Source organism: Ascaphus truei, chromosome 2 (genome assembly GCF_040206685.1).
Source record: "Ascaphus truei isolate aAscTru1 chromosome 2, aAscTru1.hap1, whole genome shotgun sequence".
NCBI classification, from domain to species: Eukaryota; Metazoa; Chordata; class Amphibia; order Anura; family Ascaphidae; genus Ascaphus; species Ascaphus truei.
In genome coordinates, this window is record NC_134484.1 from 98,587,351 (window position 1) to 98,607,542 (window position 20,192).

Consider the following 20,192-nt stretch of genomic DNA (forward strand, 5'->3'; position numbering starts at 1 on the left):
CCAAGCCACCAATTTGCACCCTATGGAAGTCTTGTGAAGTCATTGTGTACTCACATTTTGTAGACCATAAACAGTTATGTCAATATATATTCAACATATGGCAAGTTTATGTAGCTCCTGAACAGAAAATGAAAAAACGGAGTGAGAAGTCATTAAATTGATGTGTGTACAGACAAAGAAGGCAGTCTTTATGTTCAGTTTCAAACTTGTAAAATTAAAGCACATTTTATTTGAAGAAATGTTGCTTCATGACTTTCCTGAAGTCAGAGTTGTTCTATAAAAGTATAACAGAATACTACACATGATTAAAAAAAAAATAAACACAAAAACTGAATTCTATCAATTTAAAACCTATTTACAAAAAGCATCATTCATAACCATAAATACGTTTGTTCTGTCATCCCGCACTTGACATGTACAGCAGCAGGTAATATGATTTAACAGATGTGTACAGAGATCATAAAAGGACAGCCTTGTGAAATGCTTAATATTCTAAATGAACAAGTGTGGTGAAGAAAGTGTATCTGCATTGCTCGTAAGAGACCTGAACAAATGGAAATTTCCCTGTGCACTGGACATGATGGAAATTCATTTGAGGTAATATGTGAATATATATATATTTATTTTTTACGTATTGCTTTAGGTTAGAAAACTGTTGAAACCCATCAACAGTTTTAAGACATCACAATAACGAATGTATGTGCCACATCTGCTAATACAGAGGTCTAATAGCATCACTTAATTCTTTTAATAATAATGAATAATGCACTAAAAACACTTCCACATATTGGAATCATGTAACTCAAGTAGCTCAAAAAGAAGTTTCTGAGTTTGAAGTTAAAAGGGTCAACCTTAGTACCCAAGTTGCATATAATCCATTTCAGTGTATTTTTTGCATGTACTATGAGGTAATTTCAGATGTGATGTTCAAATTTATAAGGCACATTTTTGACAAAATTGAATCTGTTTTTTCAGCACCTTTTGCACTGGTTATCTCACCAATATGATTTAGAAACAGAAAGAGAAGAAAATGAACTATAAAATATGAGATAAATATGGTGGTATAGCTTAAATGCTCTAAAAGTGCAACAATAGTGTACTTAATTGTGACATTAAGAAATTCCAGTGGTTAGAAGAAAACAATACAAACAAAACAAAAAACATTTAGTGGGCATAAAATCACCAAAGATGCTTGGGGGAAAAAAAGCAATTGATCCTTTTCCATTTGTTTAAGAAAAATACGTGTTAGAATTGAGAGCTCTGATGCCATTAAAATAGGATAGAACGTGCTGTGATGTGTTCCTCCCATTAACAATAAGTATGTGTGTGTGGGCTGGTATAAATTTGAATACTGTCTTATCAGCTGAAGTAAAATAAGCTGTTGAATGCACTGTATCTAGTAAAGTGGAATGTCAAGTGCCATGGTTACGTTTACTAGTTTAATAAACATGTTCATTTTTAAATGTGTTCTAATCAGAAGAGTGGAAATGAGGCACTGCCTTCTATATTAATGTTTTTTGACATCTCTCCTGAATGATCCTGATTAGATTTGTTCTTCGTGGTTTCCAGATTCTCAGAGTTGGCCAATTGGTCTGCAGAGTCAATGGGAAGGTATATCTGATCTTCAAAAATATCTTCACTCATGTGGCTACTGTCTTGTTGAGTTTCTTTAGGCAGATGACTAATGGTCTGAAGAATAAAACTATGCTTGGACTCCAGCTCTGTTAATCCATTTCCACTGAACTCCATTTCATAGGTATCTAAATCTATGTGCTCTGTCCATCTTTCCCTTTGACTGTTGCTCCAGTGTGCCTGGTTCCATTTTCTTTTCTCAGGAATATCATTATTTGTTTCAAGTTTTTTCTCATGACTCAACATTACTGTGCTCAAATTTCGGACACCAAAGTTTGTTTCCATTTTAGGTTCTCTCTCTCCTGGAATGACACCACTAAAATCTTCTTCTGACTCGGCAGAGGCCATTTCCACCAATGTTGTTGGTGCTGGGGATGCATCAGAGAACCCATGAGTTTGAGCAACCAGTGTCTTATTTGTTCTAATTTGTTTAGAGTAACTGTTCAGCAGTGCAAAAACTCTATCTACATCCTTCAAGTAATTAGCCCAGTCATCCAGACTAAGTCTATAGTTGTTTCTGTATCCATATAAACTTTCATTTACGCTGTACAAATCTTCCAGTCCTTTCCAGTCAACATCCTCGGTGAAATTTGGCAGGTTAGCCCTCCCATCCGTCCCATAGTTGTCCTCTGCAACAATAAAAATAGTATGTTTATCACCGTTTCCAAAACCAGCGAGCCTTTCTTGCAGTTTCTATGGATGCATGAATCCTTACAAACTAAACATGATTGAGTCAAGAAAGAAGAGGAAAATTCACTTCCAAGTCATAAAAACAAAGCTAATTACACATACCTACTTCTAGAATATAATAGTAACATTCTGAGTAATTATACAATTCCACTTCCTTTCAGTCAAATAATGTGCTATGAACTAAGAGCCGTATTCAATATGCATTGAGGTCGACTATTGCACCGTTCACACTGAACATTTCCATGGACTTCAGTGAAGCGGTCGGCGCCTTCGAGGCATATTGAACAAGGCCCTTAGCAGTACAATAGCACAATATGAAATGTACGCATTCTGGATATTGCAAAGTAGTGCTCTAAAAGTAATTTTTCTACTTTATCTTCAGGCAAATCCAGCCACACAATGCTTGGAGATAAGCAACTAATGTCCATTTGGATGAGAATTAAGGGGGATATGTATCTCGTGTCGCAAATTGAAGCATCAAGGTGGTTTCCGCTAATTTTTCTCTATTTGTGGCAGCGTTTGAGAGTGGTTATAGACTAGGGAAGGAGTTTCAGCGCAGTATTTTAAGGAGGTGTATCCAAATTTGCGCCCATTTCTGGTCAATCATTCCTTTCTGTTTCCAAATAAATCTGTCCGCTTCAATGGAATAAAACTTCTGATCCTAAGAGAACTACAACCAATGTAAACAGCATTTATTTATTGAAGTGTATATTGGTAGAAAAGGGGAAAACATCTATTTTGGTGGTTGAGAAATAATGATAGTTGGGTGGTTTCATTGGTGGTTCTCCAGTTTCAAAATAAAGTGAGGCAGGTAGTTAATATGTTCCATAACTTCTAGATCTTACATTATCCCAAACCACAAATATTTCTATTATTATTATTATTATTTTTTTTAACCGCTTCATGTTACATACGTTTACGGGTCTTGTTAAATAAAGCACTATGACCTGAGGAGAATGCCACTGAAGGTCCCATTGTACGAAGGTTAGCAGTATACAATATATCTGCAGAATCCTCCAAAGTTCACAATTGAAACATTTGATCATACATTCTGTAGCACATGGTGGATTGTATACAATATTTTTTTTAGTAGGAGAAAAGCACAACGCTCACTAAAATTATGTAAATAACAACAGATATCTTCTATAAATAAAATGGCATACATTAAAGTGAAAAGAGTTGAAAAAATGTTTTTGGACACTGGTTTTCTAGATTATTTTGTCCTTATAACACCAAAGCTTTAGAATTCACAGAAAAGGCTGCAATATCTAAGTGCCCATATTGGTCAGAACATCTGCCAATTTTTTTTTTTTTTTAATAAAATGATGTCAAGTAAATGAAGCTAAACTTAGTACACATCATTGTTGGTTCATCATCTAAATTAAATGACTCGAGTTTCTAGACCGGAAAAAAAAAAACATAGCTTAAGTCTTTGTGACTCCAAATTTCTTCTATTTAACTGTTTTTAAAAAAAGTGAAGGAAAATAAAGCGACCTCCAAATCATAATTATCAAAATAAACAATGTAGAATTTTTGTCCAGCAAACAAGACTGCAGCTCTCAAAATTGCTATGCCATATTATTGTGGTAGTTACACAGAATAGCGTAACTGTGAGGAAGCAGTAACTACAGTCTTTGAAGTGAAAGAGCTCCGTCAAATTCCTAATGCCAATTCCTATAATCTTCGTGAAGTCATTTTACCTTCCGTTGTGTCAGTCTCCGCCGCAAAAAAATGGAATTGAGAGCTCTTTAAAGCCAGGCGGAAGGTGGTAGACTTTGGGGAAATGTAAGTAAAGACTTATTTGCAGAAAAAAAAGGGGACACATGCACCTCTGCACCCCTGCAGAGGTGGTAGTGTTAAAAACATTAAGGGGCCAACATCCATTATAACAGGCACTCTGTCTAGATCAAGAAATGAAAAAATCCTGATACAATGACTAACATGTTTTTGTAAATCATGATAGTGTTTGTGGCATGATAAAGTTTGGAGTCGTTGGCAAGGGAACCCCTAAGACAGGGGAGGGAGGTGGGCAACTCCAGTCCTCAAGGGCCATCAACAGGTCAGGTTTTCAGGATATCCCTGCTTCAGCACAGGTAGCTCAATCACTTCCCCAACCAGAAGTCTCTTAAGAAATGTAACTGGCTCACTATGCACCTTTAAATACAGTAGGATCTAAGGTTTTACAGTAGCAATAGCAAATGTGCTCATCAGGCCGGGCAAGTAGTACTTATGTGCTGTCAAATGCCTTCCCGATATGTTGCTATAGCACTTACTTTATGATCTAGCAATGATCGAGGAGGCGGAGAGCGCTGCTGGGAAGCCGAGTAACATGAGGAATGCTAGCGATGTGACGTGTCATGCGTGGGGCACAGTGCAAACATTAGTAAGAAGGTGGCATGAGCACAACAGAAGTATTATTATTACTTCCCAGGCAGATGGGGCGAGTTTTCCCGAGTGTGAAGAACAGAAAGATCAAACAGCAGATGGAGTGGGTAAATATTTGCACTGCCTGAAGCCACGCACATTGGCGGAGGGGGATTCCCTAGTCATTTTGTTTAAGGCTAACCACTTTGTTGAAATGTTTTTAAAACTATATACGAGCCTGCAGAAGGAAATATACTGGCTCTGTAACCAAAGAACAATTAAATGAGTAGAAATGAGTGAAAGCTGAAATCTGAGCACTTTTTCTTTTTTATATAATGAGGTTAAGGCCCAAGTGCTGGAGTTGCGTTTCATCCTTTAAATGGAGCAGTACTTTGGATTGTAGATACACAGTCAATATAAAAGTGTCGAGATATATCTTCATGCCAGGTTGGTATAATGAATAATTTCCTTGATGCAGCCCTACTGTCAATCTTATCCTCACCTAAGTCAATAGAAAATATTTTGTAGCTGCTAAAATGATGCAAGTCATTTAATTGCAATTGCTCAGGCATACAACAAAAGACAAAAAAGCCCCAATCCAATCTGACAAATTATATAGTTAAATACTAACTCAGGGGCCCTGAGTTAGGTCAAATTTCTGAGAAAAGCATCCAACATTCTATTTATTTGCAAATGATGAGCATTCACCTTTGTGCAAGTGCTTTGGTTAATCCTAAAACCACTGATGAGAGGTCTGAGTGCAACTCATAGAATCCCAATTTAAAGGTAGAACATAAAACACACCAGTGCTTGGTTAGGCCAAATGGTCCATCAAGCCCCTTAACCTGTGAGAAGTATAGGAAACTTCTGTGTGAATCTAATTGGTGAATAGAGTACAGTTTTGAAGGGGAAACACCAAAGTAACAATTTCTCTCACTGTATCCCCGTTTGACCTTTAATGGATACCAGCCGGGAAGTGGGTTTCCTTTATTCAATAAGCTTCCATCTTTTGGGAACAAACAAATGATGCAGAAACACTTTAGTATTCTAACGTGTGTTCTTTCCGAATCACTAATAGCTTAAAATATAAGCTCTCCCAATACAGTTACTTACACATTTTTGTCAGTAATCCAGTTGTGGAAAAGGTGTACATACATATTATGAACACCAACGCATGCGGCACTTGTGTTTACTTTTTAAAATGCTTGCCACCCAAATAATTAACTTAGCATACTATCAAAAGTGCAGGAAAATGGCCTGAAAGGTGAAAAAGTAAAACTTTGTAAGATTTGCTGAATATCTTATGTCCTTTGTCAATTTAAATAAGCTTTTTGAAAGTGATATAACCACTCAACATATCAATGGATGATCAACAAAAACACATTTATTTTTCTCTGAAGTGCTATGAAACAAAAGCTTATAGATTTTCAATATCAATCCTACAAATCATAAGCATGGGATGCAATAAATGAGTTGCATGATGTCTTGCTGTGAAGATGTGCCATGTTAAATGCAAAATGGTTGGTTTGAAACCACTGACCAAATACCAGAAGAACATGGTTAGAATTTGCATGCACCCAAAGCTATGCTGTGTGCCACATGACAGGATACAAACATTAGTTGGAATGGTCTGGATCATGCAATTATTTGGAAAGAAGCTGCTGAGAAGAATAAATAAAAAAAAAAGGATGGATACCTGTGTGGATCATAGCTTCCTCCATCTTTACCTCCTGATATAGGAAAATACAAGAGTAAGGTTTGTTAACTTCTAGAAGAAATATAATTCATAAAGTAGTTTTCCTTGCACAGCAGTTCTAAAGAGATGTAACTGGGTTAGGGTAATAACCTTGTTGGGATCCATTTAAGAACTGCTTGGGAAAATGTAAAAAAAAAAATATATATATATATATAATGGGAGCTACTTTACATAAAGATGCAGTAAACAGATATATCATGGATTCCATTTGTTATTGGGAAATAGTCCAGCAAAGCACCAATTACTGTTAAGCATTAGATGAAGAAAGCTTCTTATTTTACAATGGCAGATTTTTCTTGAAAACTGAGCAATTAGGAGGGCACATTGAAATGTACAAAGTTGTCAGCAGGTTAGTGCCCAGCTGTTGGCTACATTCATTCTAGTAGCTGTTAGCGGAGAAGCCATTGCACTTGAGAAAAGCCTTCGTAAATCCAGCTAAGCTTATTAAAATAAAACCTGTAAGGAAGAATGGTTGAATCAGTCATTTTAAGCATATTCATCTTGTATTTTTTTTTTGTATTTGAGCTGCAGTTGGCAAACCAGATAGCCATCTTTATTCATTAGATAGAACATCACAAGCACAGAATTAAAATAGGCATTTGACCACCTTTTATCTGCTGCTATTACAAATACAAAGAAAGGTGTACAAGAGGCATGCAAACGGAATAATGTAGTTGGATGTGAGGTTTATTTATTCAATTCTATTACCTGTATCCAGTCCTTTGGGCCTTGGGTTGCACTGCTTATGACCTTGACAACTTCTCAGCTCCATCAGCTGTATATGCAGCTGACTCAAAACACCTCTTTCTATAGTGTGCACGGCATTCGTTAACTGAGTTTGAAAACAAACAGGGATAATCCATGAAATACTATTGTTTTGTATCGCTAGAACTTTCATTTACTAGTTTCCCATTCTCGGAATGTGCAGTAAGTGTTTACCTGATAAGGGTCAGTGTTCATGTCAAAGTATTCCAAGAAACCAGTGGCAAATTCACAAAACAGAAAATTGTGTGTCTCGTTAACAGTTCGCAAACACCAATATGTATTGTTGTTGGAGCTGGTGCAGGCACAGAAAGATCCCACTGTTGAGAAAGAGAACGGTTTCACGATTGATTAACAATAGCAAACCTACAATTAACAATTTCTGAACAGAGTTTGTGATATTGGACACTGAACCCTAAAAATACATTTGGCCGTAACAGTGTGCATTAAAAAGGCATGCATTGCTGATTGCTACAGCACTGAAGCTGTTAATCCCGAGGCCAACCATACTAAACACGTTTTTCTCCATTTCTTAATATAGTAATAAGTAGTGAAGTCATAATCATCCATAGTGGTCTCACATGGGACTTATCTGAGGCTGGAGATCTCTGCTTTGACTTTGATCGTGATTACCACCCTGGGATTCACATTTGTCGCCTTGATCAAAACCTGACTGACTCATAATAAATTTCTGGTAGAAGGTATTACACCTTTTTTCAACACCCTCCAAAGTTTTTTTAGTTTTTTTAGAAAACTGCTATTCTGGACAGTCAGTGACCTTTGAAATAGTACCTGCATACTTTCTCCCATCAGGAAGGGTCCCTTAACAAGCCTGCTATTTAAGACGTTCTACACGATATGTTATTTTGTTTTTCACAGTTGCTGTTCAACACATCCTTAATTATGGAACAAGTATTAAAAGGCAGAGAAGTTGTAACCTACCATACATGCTTTATATTTAGAGCATCTCAAATCCAGGGTGCAAATTGGAACATCTACATCTACAATGCTAACCATTAATTGTATTATATATGTATTTTCCTTATATTTATTTTCGTATTTTCAACCTTGTTGCAAATTTGGAGAGTTTTCTTTAATGTTGCGTTCTGAAATTTCTCAAGTCAAAATCATTTTAATCCTAAATATAACGTCAACACTCCAGATTACTTGCTTTAGTAGAGAATGAGTGTAGGATTCTATCCACCTGAAATAAAAAGGGGAAATCCTACATATTATGATAGGTCTGCGTAGGGGGCAGATTAATCAAAAGCCGATATGGGTTAGAGCAGCCAACCCTGTGTTAACGCAAGTAATGGCAGTTAACGCAGGATTGGGTGCTCTAACTTGTACCGTCACTTAATTAATCTGCCCATAAATTTGATTAAAAACCCCCTTTCTTACAGTTCCAGAAAGGCGCAGTCTGCCAATGGTTGTTATCATGAGTGAAGCAAGTAAGCCCAGGAAGGCTGCATTCTTCTCCTTTCTTTTGACGCTTTTTTTCTTTTCTTTCCTTTTTCCTTCTGCGGTTCTCTTTAAACAGCTGAAATTTACTGTCTACTTCTTGGACGGTTTCCCTATGAAGGAGACCATGTTTTACATGTTGGACATAATTACGAGCGTTTCTAAAAATCACAAATAAAGCTACAGTATTGCGAGATCCTATTTTTGTTTTTAAATAGACTGTACAGAGGATATTGTATTGGCACATTTTTGATTGTTCTTGGCTATAAACTTTTAAAGATAAATGAAATCTTCAAAATCCTCATGTACCTGGTCAATCACAAAAACATTCATAAATAGCCTTGCAGTGGGATACAGTTAGGGTTGCCAGGAGGCTTCTCCAAAAATACTGGACTCAAATGGTGAAAGGTGCATCAGGTCACTATGTCCAGGGAAGTAATACCGGACACATACATGTCCAGTATTACAGTACCTCTCATTTTTTACTGGACAGAGTATCCAAATACAGGACAGTCCAGTTCAATACCTGACACCTGGCAACCCTAGATACAGTATATATCAAACTCAGCATTAGGCAGTGAGGCATTTAAAGTGAGCTTTTTAAGTGATACAGTTAGACTACAGTTTATATATATATATATATATAGTTAATATACTCACCTTCTTCATGCAAGACCAATAACCAATAACCTCAGCTGATATGACATGGATCTAATTGCATTCTCTTCACAGGTATGTTCCTGATGTTGAAACTCTCTGTATAAGACTGAATCTGGCCTTGTTGAATTGATATATAAGTATGTTCCTGATGTTGAAACTCTCTGTATAAGACTGAATCTGGCCTTGTTGAATTGATATATAAGTATGTTCCTGATGTTGAAACTCTCTGTATAAGACTGAATCTGGCCTTGTTGAATTGATATATAAGTTAGTATGTTTGAATGTAAAAAGTATTTTTTTTTTTTTTTCCCTCTTAACTCTGTGCTGTTAATTGAACAAATGGAACAAGGTGACTGATTGGGGAGGGGGAGGGTCATGTGACCTTTTTTTTGTGTATAATACTAACAGCTCAGCTGCATTGGGCAGTGAGGCATTTAAAGTGAGCTTTTTAAGTGATACAGTTAGACTACAGTTTGACTAGAGGTGACTGGGGACTGCTTCTTTCTGCAAACTCTTTTACTCAAGACAACAAACGGTAAGCTATTCAGATCACACTATGATCCCATGCTTGTTAGCCTGCCTATTTCAACCCCCCACCCCTTTACAACTTCTTTCACTGCAGCCTCTCCCAAAACTGACTGCACAAAACACTGAAACCCTGAATTGACCCTAGCATTGCAATGCAGCAAAACACATGACAAGGTACAGGTTCACCCCTGCTGTTTAGTCTGCACACACTCACTCTGCTCATAACAGCTCCATGCAACACTGCCTACCTCTGGCATCATGAACCTGCTATGTCTTCTAACTTTTTTCTTTCTCCTGGCCTCATGGAGATGTTACTCCCTCTTTCCACTACAAACTCCTCCATCCTGGCCCACACCCAACATCACCATACACCCTGGACTACTCAAAAGCCTTGCACTATCTACTGAATGTTGGTGGAGAACTCTAAAAACCAGCACACCAACCACTGCTCACTCTAATGGAAAACACCACAAATTTACAACTTGTAAACAACTACCCAAATTTCTTCTCATACTATTACTCTCTCTAGCAGGTGATATTGAAACTAACCCAGGTCCTCCCATTTCAGCTCTGTCCCATGCCCCTGAGAATTCCACCTTTAAATTCCAAAAAGGGCTATCTGTCGCCCATATAAACATCCGGAGCCTGCTGCCCAAACTAGACGAACTAAGGGCATGGTGCCTTATGCATAAACCCAAAGCCATCGGTCTTACAGAAACATGGCTATCCTCTAAAACCCCTGATGCAAATATCGCCATTCAGGGATACTCCATTTTTAGGAGAGATAGGTCAAAGAGAGGAGGAGGGGTGTTATTTTATATTGCAGACACCTTACAATTTACACTGTTACATTGCCCACCAAGTCCACCCTCTTTTGAAACTCTAGTTGGCAAAATCTGCCTCCCCTTTTCTAAGCCCATCTTGCTTGCTGGCATCTACCGCCCCCCTAAAGCCCCTCTACAATCCTTGACTGATATCACCCAATTTCTTGCCTCCATTTCCTCTCTGAATGAGAAGAGTGAGCTGCTAGTTCTTGGGGATTTCAACTTCAATTGGCTTGACCCTAAAAACCACAAAATCCAGATACAACTCAAGTCACTTAACCTATCGCAACTCATTTCCCAACCCACACGAATAAACCTGAAGTCGCATAACCATTCCTTGCTAGACTGGATTCTCTCCTCAAACCCCAGCAGAATCCAATCCTCTGGCATCCTTCCTGACATTTTCAGTGACCATGCAATAGTGTACTGTGTAAGGAAAATTAAACCGCCCCATTCAAGCCCCAAAGTTCTCCTCACTAGAACATTTAAAAACTTTAACCCACAACAGTTTCTGGATGACCTTACCAACTGCCCATGGCACAGAATCGATTTAATTCCCGACCCTGATTCTGCGCTCGACTATTTCCAATCCGAGTTCTTAAAACTCTGCGATACCCATGCTCCACTACGCAAAATAAGGGTACGGGGGGCCCACCTTCCATGGGTTACACCTGACCTTATAGCACTCTACCAGTTCAGGGATGCCTTGTGGAAAAGCTACAAAGTAACTGGCACTACCAAGGATCTCAATCACTACAGATGCCTGCGGAACGTGTGCACAAGGCAAACAAGGCATGCAAAAGCACAATATTACTCTGACAATCTCCTCCAGAATACATCAAACCCAGCTAATTTCTGGAAGGTTATCAACAATATATTCCAGCCTCCTAACCATCAACAACCAAGTAATATCACTAAGGGGGATATTACTCTGACAAACCCCACTGACATTGCAAATGCATTCAATGATTACTTTGTGGGGTGTGCCACTAACTTATTAGCGAAACGCAGCACAAACCCCAAACCTGAATCTCATCCTGGGAGTACCCCTATAGTCCCACCCCCTCCGAACACTGCCCACAATTTTCAATTTAGCCCAGTATCTGAAGAGGAGATTACACAAGCGCTCCTCAAACTAAAACTAAGCAGCCAATGTGGACCCGACTTACTACAATCTAGGTTCCTACGACTTGGTGCCCCAGCCATTGCCAAACCAATTGCGTCCATAGTCAACTCTATCCTGTCTGCAGGCCATATCCCTAAGACCTGGAAAACTGCCAGAGTTGTCCCAATCTTCAAAAGTGGGGACAAAAACACTGTCTCAAACTACAGGCCAATCTCACTTCTCCCAATTCTATCCAAAGTTATGGAAAAATGTGTCCACTCCCAATTAAGCGAGTTCTACACCAAGACAAATTTCCCTAGCCAATTCCAGTCTGGGTTTCGTCCCAAACACTCCACCGTAACTACCCTGCTAAAAGTTTGCAATGAAATCCAGTGTGGAATGGAACGGGGACAACTCACTGGTGCAGTATTCCTAGATTTTGCAAAGGCTTTTGACACAGTTGATCATGCTATCCTGCTTAACAAACTCCAGAGCTCTGGAATAGGGAAACATGCTTTAAACTGGTTTCAGTCCTACCTATCAGGAAGATCCCAACATGTGTCCATCTCAGGCTCTAACTCCAACCCCCTGGATATCACCTGTGGTGTCCCGCAAGGCTCTGTTCTGGGGCCCCTACTCTTCTCAGTGTTCATTAATGATCTTCCCACAGCTTGTAAGGAAGCCTCAATACACATGTATGCAGATGACACAATCCTGTATGCACACAGCCATAGCCTCTCTGACCTTCAACACATACTTCAGTCTGACTTTTTGAGACTCGAAAACTGGATTTCCCAAAACAAACTGTTTTTAAACACTGACAAGACTGTAACAATGGTATTTGGGACCAAGACTAAATTTGTAAAGCTTCCAGTGACTGAGCTCCTGATTAGAACCAACGCTAAAACCACCCTAACACCTGTCACTAGTTTTAAATACCTGGGCTTATGGTTTGACTCCCACTTAACATTCGGGATGCACATTGATACCCTGACAACCAAGACCTATGCCAAACTAGGGGTACTTTACAGGAACAAATCCTCCCTAAGTCTCCTGGTCAGAAAGCGTATTGCACAGCAGATGCTAATGCCAATTATTGACTATGGAGACATAGTATATGGCTCGGCTCCTCAAACCCACCTTAGCAAACTTGACACCCTCTACAATTCAATTTGTCGTTTTGTTCTCCAATGCAACTACAACACACATCACTGCGAAATGCTCAAAGAACTAGATTGGTCATCACTAGAGTCTAGGCGCAAAGTTCACCTTTCCTGTCTCACCCTCAAATACTTTCTGGGCAAGCTACCCAGCTACCTGAACAAGCTCCTCACCCCTACCACATGCAGTACCTATCACCTGAGATCAGACTCCAAAAGACTATTCATGGTCCCAAGACTCAACAAAGTATCCGGACGTTCCTCCTTCTCCTTCCGTGCACCCCAAAACTGGAACAACCTACCAGAGACTCTCATATCCACCACCAGCTTAAGTTCTTTCAAATCTAAGGCTGTCTCACACTTTAATCTGGTCTGTAACTGTTTCATACGCTCATAATATATATTTTCTTTAACTGTGCATGCAATGTCTTGTATATAAATGTATACCTTGTTCATTTATGTAACTGTATTTGTAACCATGTATTATTTGTTTTACTCTGTGCCCAGGACATACTTGAAAACGAGAGGTAACTCTCAATGTATTACTTCCTGGTAAAATATTTTATAAATAAATAAATAAATAAAATAAACTCTATAGATGTAAATGAAATGCATAGTGAAGATCATGCAGATCAAGTGGTACGGGAATCAATGTATCAGGATATTTTGGGCCAATGTTTGGGCCAAGCCCTAAAAAATAACCCCGGAATATAATATATTATGTCAATTAAAATGTTTGCTTATTTTTTCAACTGATTTCTGCACATGCACTTTGCTCAGTTTGATCAGTGTTGGTGAGTAAAACACTAAAATAATATATATGTTTTGCATTTTTGCAGCAAAAGATGTGTGCTCTTTATGCACTTCCTTTAAAAATCCATGTAGGTTTCAAGTATATTTAAAAATTAAAAACTTAGAGAAAGATTCAGCATTCAACTTCCAAGTTAACAAATGAGTGTCTTTCTGTAACTCTTCTAGGCATGTCTGGAAGTGACGGGTCTCACGCAGCTTACTTAAATGGGTGTACATGGCCCTTCAGTTTATCTTGAGCTTTCACACCTTTTTCTTTTTTGTAATATCTGGAAAAACAAGTGAAATTGAAATGTCATCATAACTGGAATGTCTAATTACGTGTTGGCATTCAAGACATGGCTAGTCTAATGAATAATATTTGGATATTTTTTCCCCCCAAGAGCATTGGCTGTGGGTATCTATAACATGGAAGAATAAAATCTATGCAACACTGGCCAACAAATTCCTATACTCTGTTACAGGGGATTTATCAGTGAGAAGCAAAACCCCACCATGTAGTTGCAAGCATAACAAATAATTATGGAATAGCACCACCTGTGGCTCCTAATATTTTTGCACATTTGCACTGGTAAATTTAACTGCATGAATCACAAAAACTAATAGTTCAAACCACATAATATAACAAAGAAAAGTTTTAAAATGAGTATTTGGCCAAGTCCCCCGTCGTTCCTTACATTCCGCTGCGACTGGCAGCGGAGGCTGGGGAGAGTGCGGGGTGGGCTGCAGTAGCGTGTGAGTAGTCAGGATGGCGAGCGGGTCGCCGGAGGTCCGTGGCGCCTCCCGTTGCAGGTCGCCCCCATCTTGGATATGTGCGCGCATGCGCAGTATGTTTCGCGCATGCGCAATGGCCCTACAAGTGCGGCTGCCATTATAGGAGTCGTGCGTATGTGCAGAAGCTTGGCAAGCGGCAGCTATTAGGAGTAAAGGCTCTGCGAGGACTAAAATTCCCAGCATTGGCCAGTTCACCCAGAATCTCTTGCAAGGAGATGGACACATTTGGCGCGCTCAGCGGGACCACGCCAGACGGACACTAAAGGGTAAGGGTGTATGTGCAGGGTGTCTGTGGCCCCTGCAATAGGCCAGAGACCCCCTATTAAGTTTGACTCCCCTGTAAGTTTGTGGCTGCTACAGGGACAGGCCCCTTAGACAGGGACACTGCCCCATTAGCTAATCAGTGTCAGGGATACAACTGAGGCCACCACGCAGCATCAGCGGCCTGTGTTCTGCGACTCGACCACCGCTGCATGTAGAGACTATTACGGTGGGACCCTCCAGCTGGATACCACCTCACGTGGAGGCGGACTCATCACTGACTGCGACAGCGTGGGACCAGATGGACCCCTGTCTTCCGTTGGCGCTACCGGGTGTTGGAGCACCCGGCAGGTATCACACTATCTACAAGTGCACCAACTATAACACTGTGGGCAGTGCTGTCACACACTTCCGGGTGGGTTGGCTACTGTGAACACCAGGTTGGGTAGGTGCCCAGGGCACCTCTGTACATTGGGGGACACTCTCACTGGGGTGTGGACTAAGTAGATGGACAGTGTGATACACTGTGTGGGTTACGGACGTGCGAGGCCTACGTTATACATGATATGGTATAATCATATGTGTTCAGTAAAACCTGTTATCTAAACAAGTGTGTGCCTTTCTTGTATTGGGTCCTGTGACAGGGTTATCAAGCATTGTTAAGATCCCTCATAGGTCCCTCATGGAGGCGCCGTCACCAAACAAACCAGGTACACCCCAGGTTCCCTGCAGCGGAGGATCAGGCCTCCTGTGAGCCTACAGGTAACAGCGCACCCACACTCAGTAGCTGCCACATCTCCCATAGGGTGGGGGAAACAGTGCTACAAGTAGGTAAACCTGGACCTTTTATAGTGGTGAAGTCAATTTGACCTCAGTGCAAAAGCACATTGTTTAGATCAATCTTACACTGTATAATTTTTTTTAATAACCTCCTTTTCCCTGTTCCAATAAACACACACACACATATATATATATATATATATATATATATATATATATATATATATATATATATATATATAAAAAAGCTGTCTCCTTGGTCTCCTGCTTCAAGAACACATACAATTCAATTGTGTTTGGTTGAGTGCTCACCCTGGTTTGCTGCAGTCACATTCATCAGGCTTTCTCCTTTTCAGATGTCCTCTCACTTCCCTTAAATTCTTAATTTTATCTTGGAGTGCTTCAATCTGTAAGCATACACACCGAAGAATACAGGTTAATGTGGTAACTCTCAAGAGTTTTAAATGTGCACGTAAAAATCTCTCATAAAAAGCTTTCCCACTGTAAAGCATGCATAAGGATGGACATGTTCACCAGCCCAAACACCCTTAAGAGACAGCATTGGATTATGTGTCACTGAGTTTTTTTTGTTTCCCTTCCTCTGGAACAAAATACTGTAAATACAAATATAGAATAAGTATCCGTCATCTAAATTTTACATAGATTGAACTTGATGGATGTGTCTTTTTTCCAACATCTTCCATATAATAGTGTAACTATGTAACTACCTCCTTTGTGGGGTAATTCTTTGAATTACTAGGGCCTGCATCGGTGAATAGCTGAGGTGGACTGCTGCATCCTATGTGATCCATGGGTGCTAAGGTGGACGAGTGGATGCTGCCTTGGAATGTATGAACTGCTTCATCATCTGAAGTGTAATTAACATGATGTCTGGAGGAGGCAAAGTCAGAGAGCCTTTGCATCCTCATCTTGCTACAGACATGAGAACACTGCTCCAGATCACCATAGAAGAGACACTGCCATCACACACTGACTGAGACGGAGGAGGTCCAGCTCAACACCAAGCCCAGGCAGGCTCCACCACATCTCCATGCATGTCATTATCATCAGCTCCAGGATCCTCATTCACAGTGATATTTGAACAGATGAATCAGCACCAAGGCCATCCCCTCTTCCCCAGTCATCTCTGGCTCTCCTAACGGATCTTCAAAGTCTTGCACTATCAATACCAGAGCTTGTTCATCAATGCTGATGAATGTGGTAAGAAAGATCTGCCTTTTTCAGGTAACCTGGTGGCAACACTAGCAGCAGGTGGCTTTTCTCTAGAACCGAAAATTCCATGCTCAATCTGCTCCACAGTCTCTGTACCAAGCCTACTTCCATATTTAAATCTCTTTATAGTTGAGGTTTGTGGTCATGCCAGGGTGGATGCATAAGCAATGGGAAGCATTATTGTCCCTCAGCTGACTCATGCTATTGTGTGTAGTAGCACCCATCATAGATTTCACTGAACTACCACACCCATAACAATGTCCACCATCACCACCACAACCACCTATAGCCCCCAACACTTTTTAAAAACAATAATACTGTTAGAGGACAGGACTAGGAGAGTAGAGACAGGTCAGATGCTGTAAAACCTAGTATACTATATACCCAACACACACGTAAGAGATGGTATATAAAGATCTATACAGCAGGGAACTGAATGGCAGTGCTGCCAACACACAAATTATATGGAACAGACATGGTGCCCATTATAGTATTCAAATGTAAATATTTAAAAAAATGTTTAGAATTTTGTTTTCTAATTCAAAATTGAAAAACTTGTTTAGCCACAGCTTTTTTTTTGTTGAAATTCAATGATTTCAAGAATATTCTAAAATGTCACATGCTAGGTTTGCTGCAAATATGTATTTCAGCAAAAAAATTGCTCATCTCAACCCTTTCCTTATGAGAGAGCCAGTAAAGAAAAGGAGAGATAGCGGCGTTTCCCTGTGCAAACTCTTGTTGAACATACAATGCCATCAGAAAAAAGAGAGAAGCCCAGAGTAAAATCAAACCAGTGATTTACAAACCAAATTAAAAATACTTATTTGTCAGATTTTGGTAAAAAAAAAAAAAAGAAGACATAAAATCAACCAGATTAAAACGCTGGAACTATGTGACACTGCCATTAGTACACTTTGATCCTAGAAGTGACTGAGCCTTAAAATACTTGTAGGCTATAATACAGTATAATGTTATTGTATGTAACTAGGTTAGGTTTTAAATGTTGGACTCCCCTGCAGTAGAGCCTACTTATCAATTCAAGAATCTGTTTATAAGCTGCCCACCCAATGTAATGTATATTTACAGACAGGATTGATTACTCCCTTAAAGAGAAGAGCTAAAGCAATCAACTTACCTCCTTGTCAATATAAACTTTGTGATCCTTCCAGGCTCTGCTTGACCGGTAGAGCTCTCTTTCACAATGCACACTGTCATTGGACAGAATATAACACCTACAAGGACACAAATTAAGGGCGAATGACAAAAGTATAACACTTATTCCGATCCCAACACTGAAAATGGCACGTATGGCTTGTCCTCCATCTTGCATGTGAAAAGACTGTCTATGAAGAATTTTCAGGTCAAAAATAAGATCTTTCCAAACACTATGTTCTCTTCTATATCAATGTGGCCACTAGAATGCTGTACCTTATCAATAATGGTGCGACAGCAAAGAAAATCAACTTAACTCTATGGCATCACAGTTTGCATATTACTACTGGATAGCCTGCCATATATTGGTATTTAATGTGCTGCAGGTTCATTAACGAGTGAATGTTTAGGAAGAAAAAAAAAGGTGTTTCCAATCAATATAAAAGGTAAAATTCAACATTGCCAGGTCAATTTCAAGTTGTGGATATTTTCTAAGTAAATGAACACACCCAGTCACATAAAATTATGAATGATGGTAGGTTGCAAAATCATCATTGCAACCAGCAGACAAAAAGCTATTCTAGTGCCAATGCATGTGGTTATGGAGTTGCATACAGGCATACCCCGGTTTAAGGACACTCACTTTAAGTACACTCGCGAGTAAGGACATATCGCCCAATAGGCAAACGGCAGCTCACGCATGCGCCTGTCATCATGTCCTGAACAGCTATACTGGCTCCCTACCTGTACCGAAGCTGTGCGCAAGCGGGGAGACTATAGACAGGGAAAGAAAAAAGAAAAAAGCGCAAGGCCCATAGGGTAATGACAGGGAAAGAAAAAAGAAAAAAGCGCAAGGCCCATAGGGTATATACAATAGAGCCTGTTACAAATGCGTTATTTACATCAGTTATGCATGTATATGACGATTGCAGTACAGTACATGCATCGATTAGTGGGAAAAAGGTAGTGCTTCACTTTAAGTACATTTTCGCTTTACATACATGCTCCGGTCCCATTGCGTACGTTAATGCGGGGTATGCCTGTACAACGTGGTTTTTGCTTAAAATCGCTTACATACTGTAGACGAGCATACTTTTTCAACTCACTTGTGGTCCAATATGTTCCTTAAAGAACAAATTTTCCTAGATGTATTTTTCCCCCCAGACATTTTTCACAAATATTTCAACATTAATCTCTGTACAATAATAAATCAAAGAAAATACATCTAAAGAATAATTTATCAAAGTCCGAGGAATAGCACAGATGCTCAGTTCACACGGTTTGCAGGATTTGTGTTGAACAGTTAAATTCACCAAAGAAAAATAAGTGAAAAATAATTACTTATGTGTAACTCTGACAGATGCCGATTGGCTGGTACCAGTCACGCCATCAGCTAACATTAGTTCATCTTCATCAGCAGCAGTGGTAGTATCCTCCTCATCTTCCTCTTCCTCCTCCTCCTCCTCACCACCCCCATCATCATCATCACCATCAACTATCTCCTCATCAGAGGTATAATGCCTCTTGGTGATACTTTTGGGCTGTAAAGCTCGCAGATCTTCATCTTCCAAATTTATATCGTATATTTCGCCTTCAAATTCAACAGCAAGTGAACGTGTTTGACGTGTGTGAACAAAACGAGGATTGAATTCTGCGCATAGGAGGGGACAAAAAAGAAAAGAAAAAAAGTGTTGGTGTTTCAATCTAGAGTAGAACTTCTTAGATCAGTCGAAGACTGAGCCCCTGATTGAGCCACCAGTGCTGAAGCAGGTATATCCTGAAAACCTGACCTCTTGGTGGCCCTTGAGGACTGGAGTTGCCCCTCCCTGACTTAGACACCAGAAGAGAACGTGTCACCTCTCCAAGGCAAATATCGACATGCTAAATCAAAGCCTGTGAATCGGTGAGCATATTTAACACTATTCCTATGATGATGCTAAACCTACACATGGCATTGAAAAATATTTGCATCTACACTGCTTTCTATTACTCATTAGCCATTGTAAAATAGCAGCATTGTTACCTATGCAGATTCATTCTGGAGTTGATGGGCCTCCAGCGTTGCCAACCACCAGCGTAATATATTTCATTCTATTTTTGGTGTGTGTTTTAAAGAGAGGTTGCTAAAGATTACGCTGAACAGAAGCAGTTACAAACCAATATCCTTGCTGGATCATAATAGATCTTTTTTCAGACACATTTTTCATTATTTCTTAAAAACTGGCTTCATCTATACATTT

General features: G+C 39.5%; 1 protein-coding gene across 6 annotated transcripts in view; it reads right to left on the reverse strand.

Annotated features, from left to right (window-relative positions):
* Positions 1-206: 206 nt before the first annotated feature.
* SULF1 (sulfatase 1) overlaps positions 207-20,192 on the reverse strand; it is a 156,458-nt gene continuing 136,472 nt past the window's right edge. For 4 of the 6 annotated variants that reach the window (XM_075583736.1, XM_075583731.1, XM_075583733.1 and 1 more), the window contains 8 exons: positions 19,294-19,603; positions 17,936-18,032; positions 15,880-15,974; positions 13,956-14,021; positions 8,606-8,778; positions 7,382-7,524; positions 7,151-7,274; positions 207-2,261 (listed from right to left, as the gene is read on the reverse strand). In XM_075583736.1, the coding sequence (XP_075439851.1) occupies positions 1,474-2,261; positions 7,151-7,274; positions 7,382-7,524; positions 8,606-8,778; positions 13,956-14,021; positions 15,880-15,974; positions 17,936-18,032; positions 19,294-19,603 (1,796 nt within the window). In that variant the 3' untranslated portion in view covers positions 207-1,473. Of the gene's footprint in view, positions 2,262-6,048; positions 6,417-7,150; positions 7,275-7,381; positions 7,525-8,605; positions 8,779-13,955; positions 14,022-15,879; positions 15,975-17,935; positions 18,033-19,293; positions 19,604-20,192 lie in introns of those variants that run through there. The other 2 variants (XM_075583754.1, XM_075583748.1) reach the window with 2 other exon arrangements.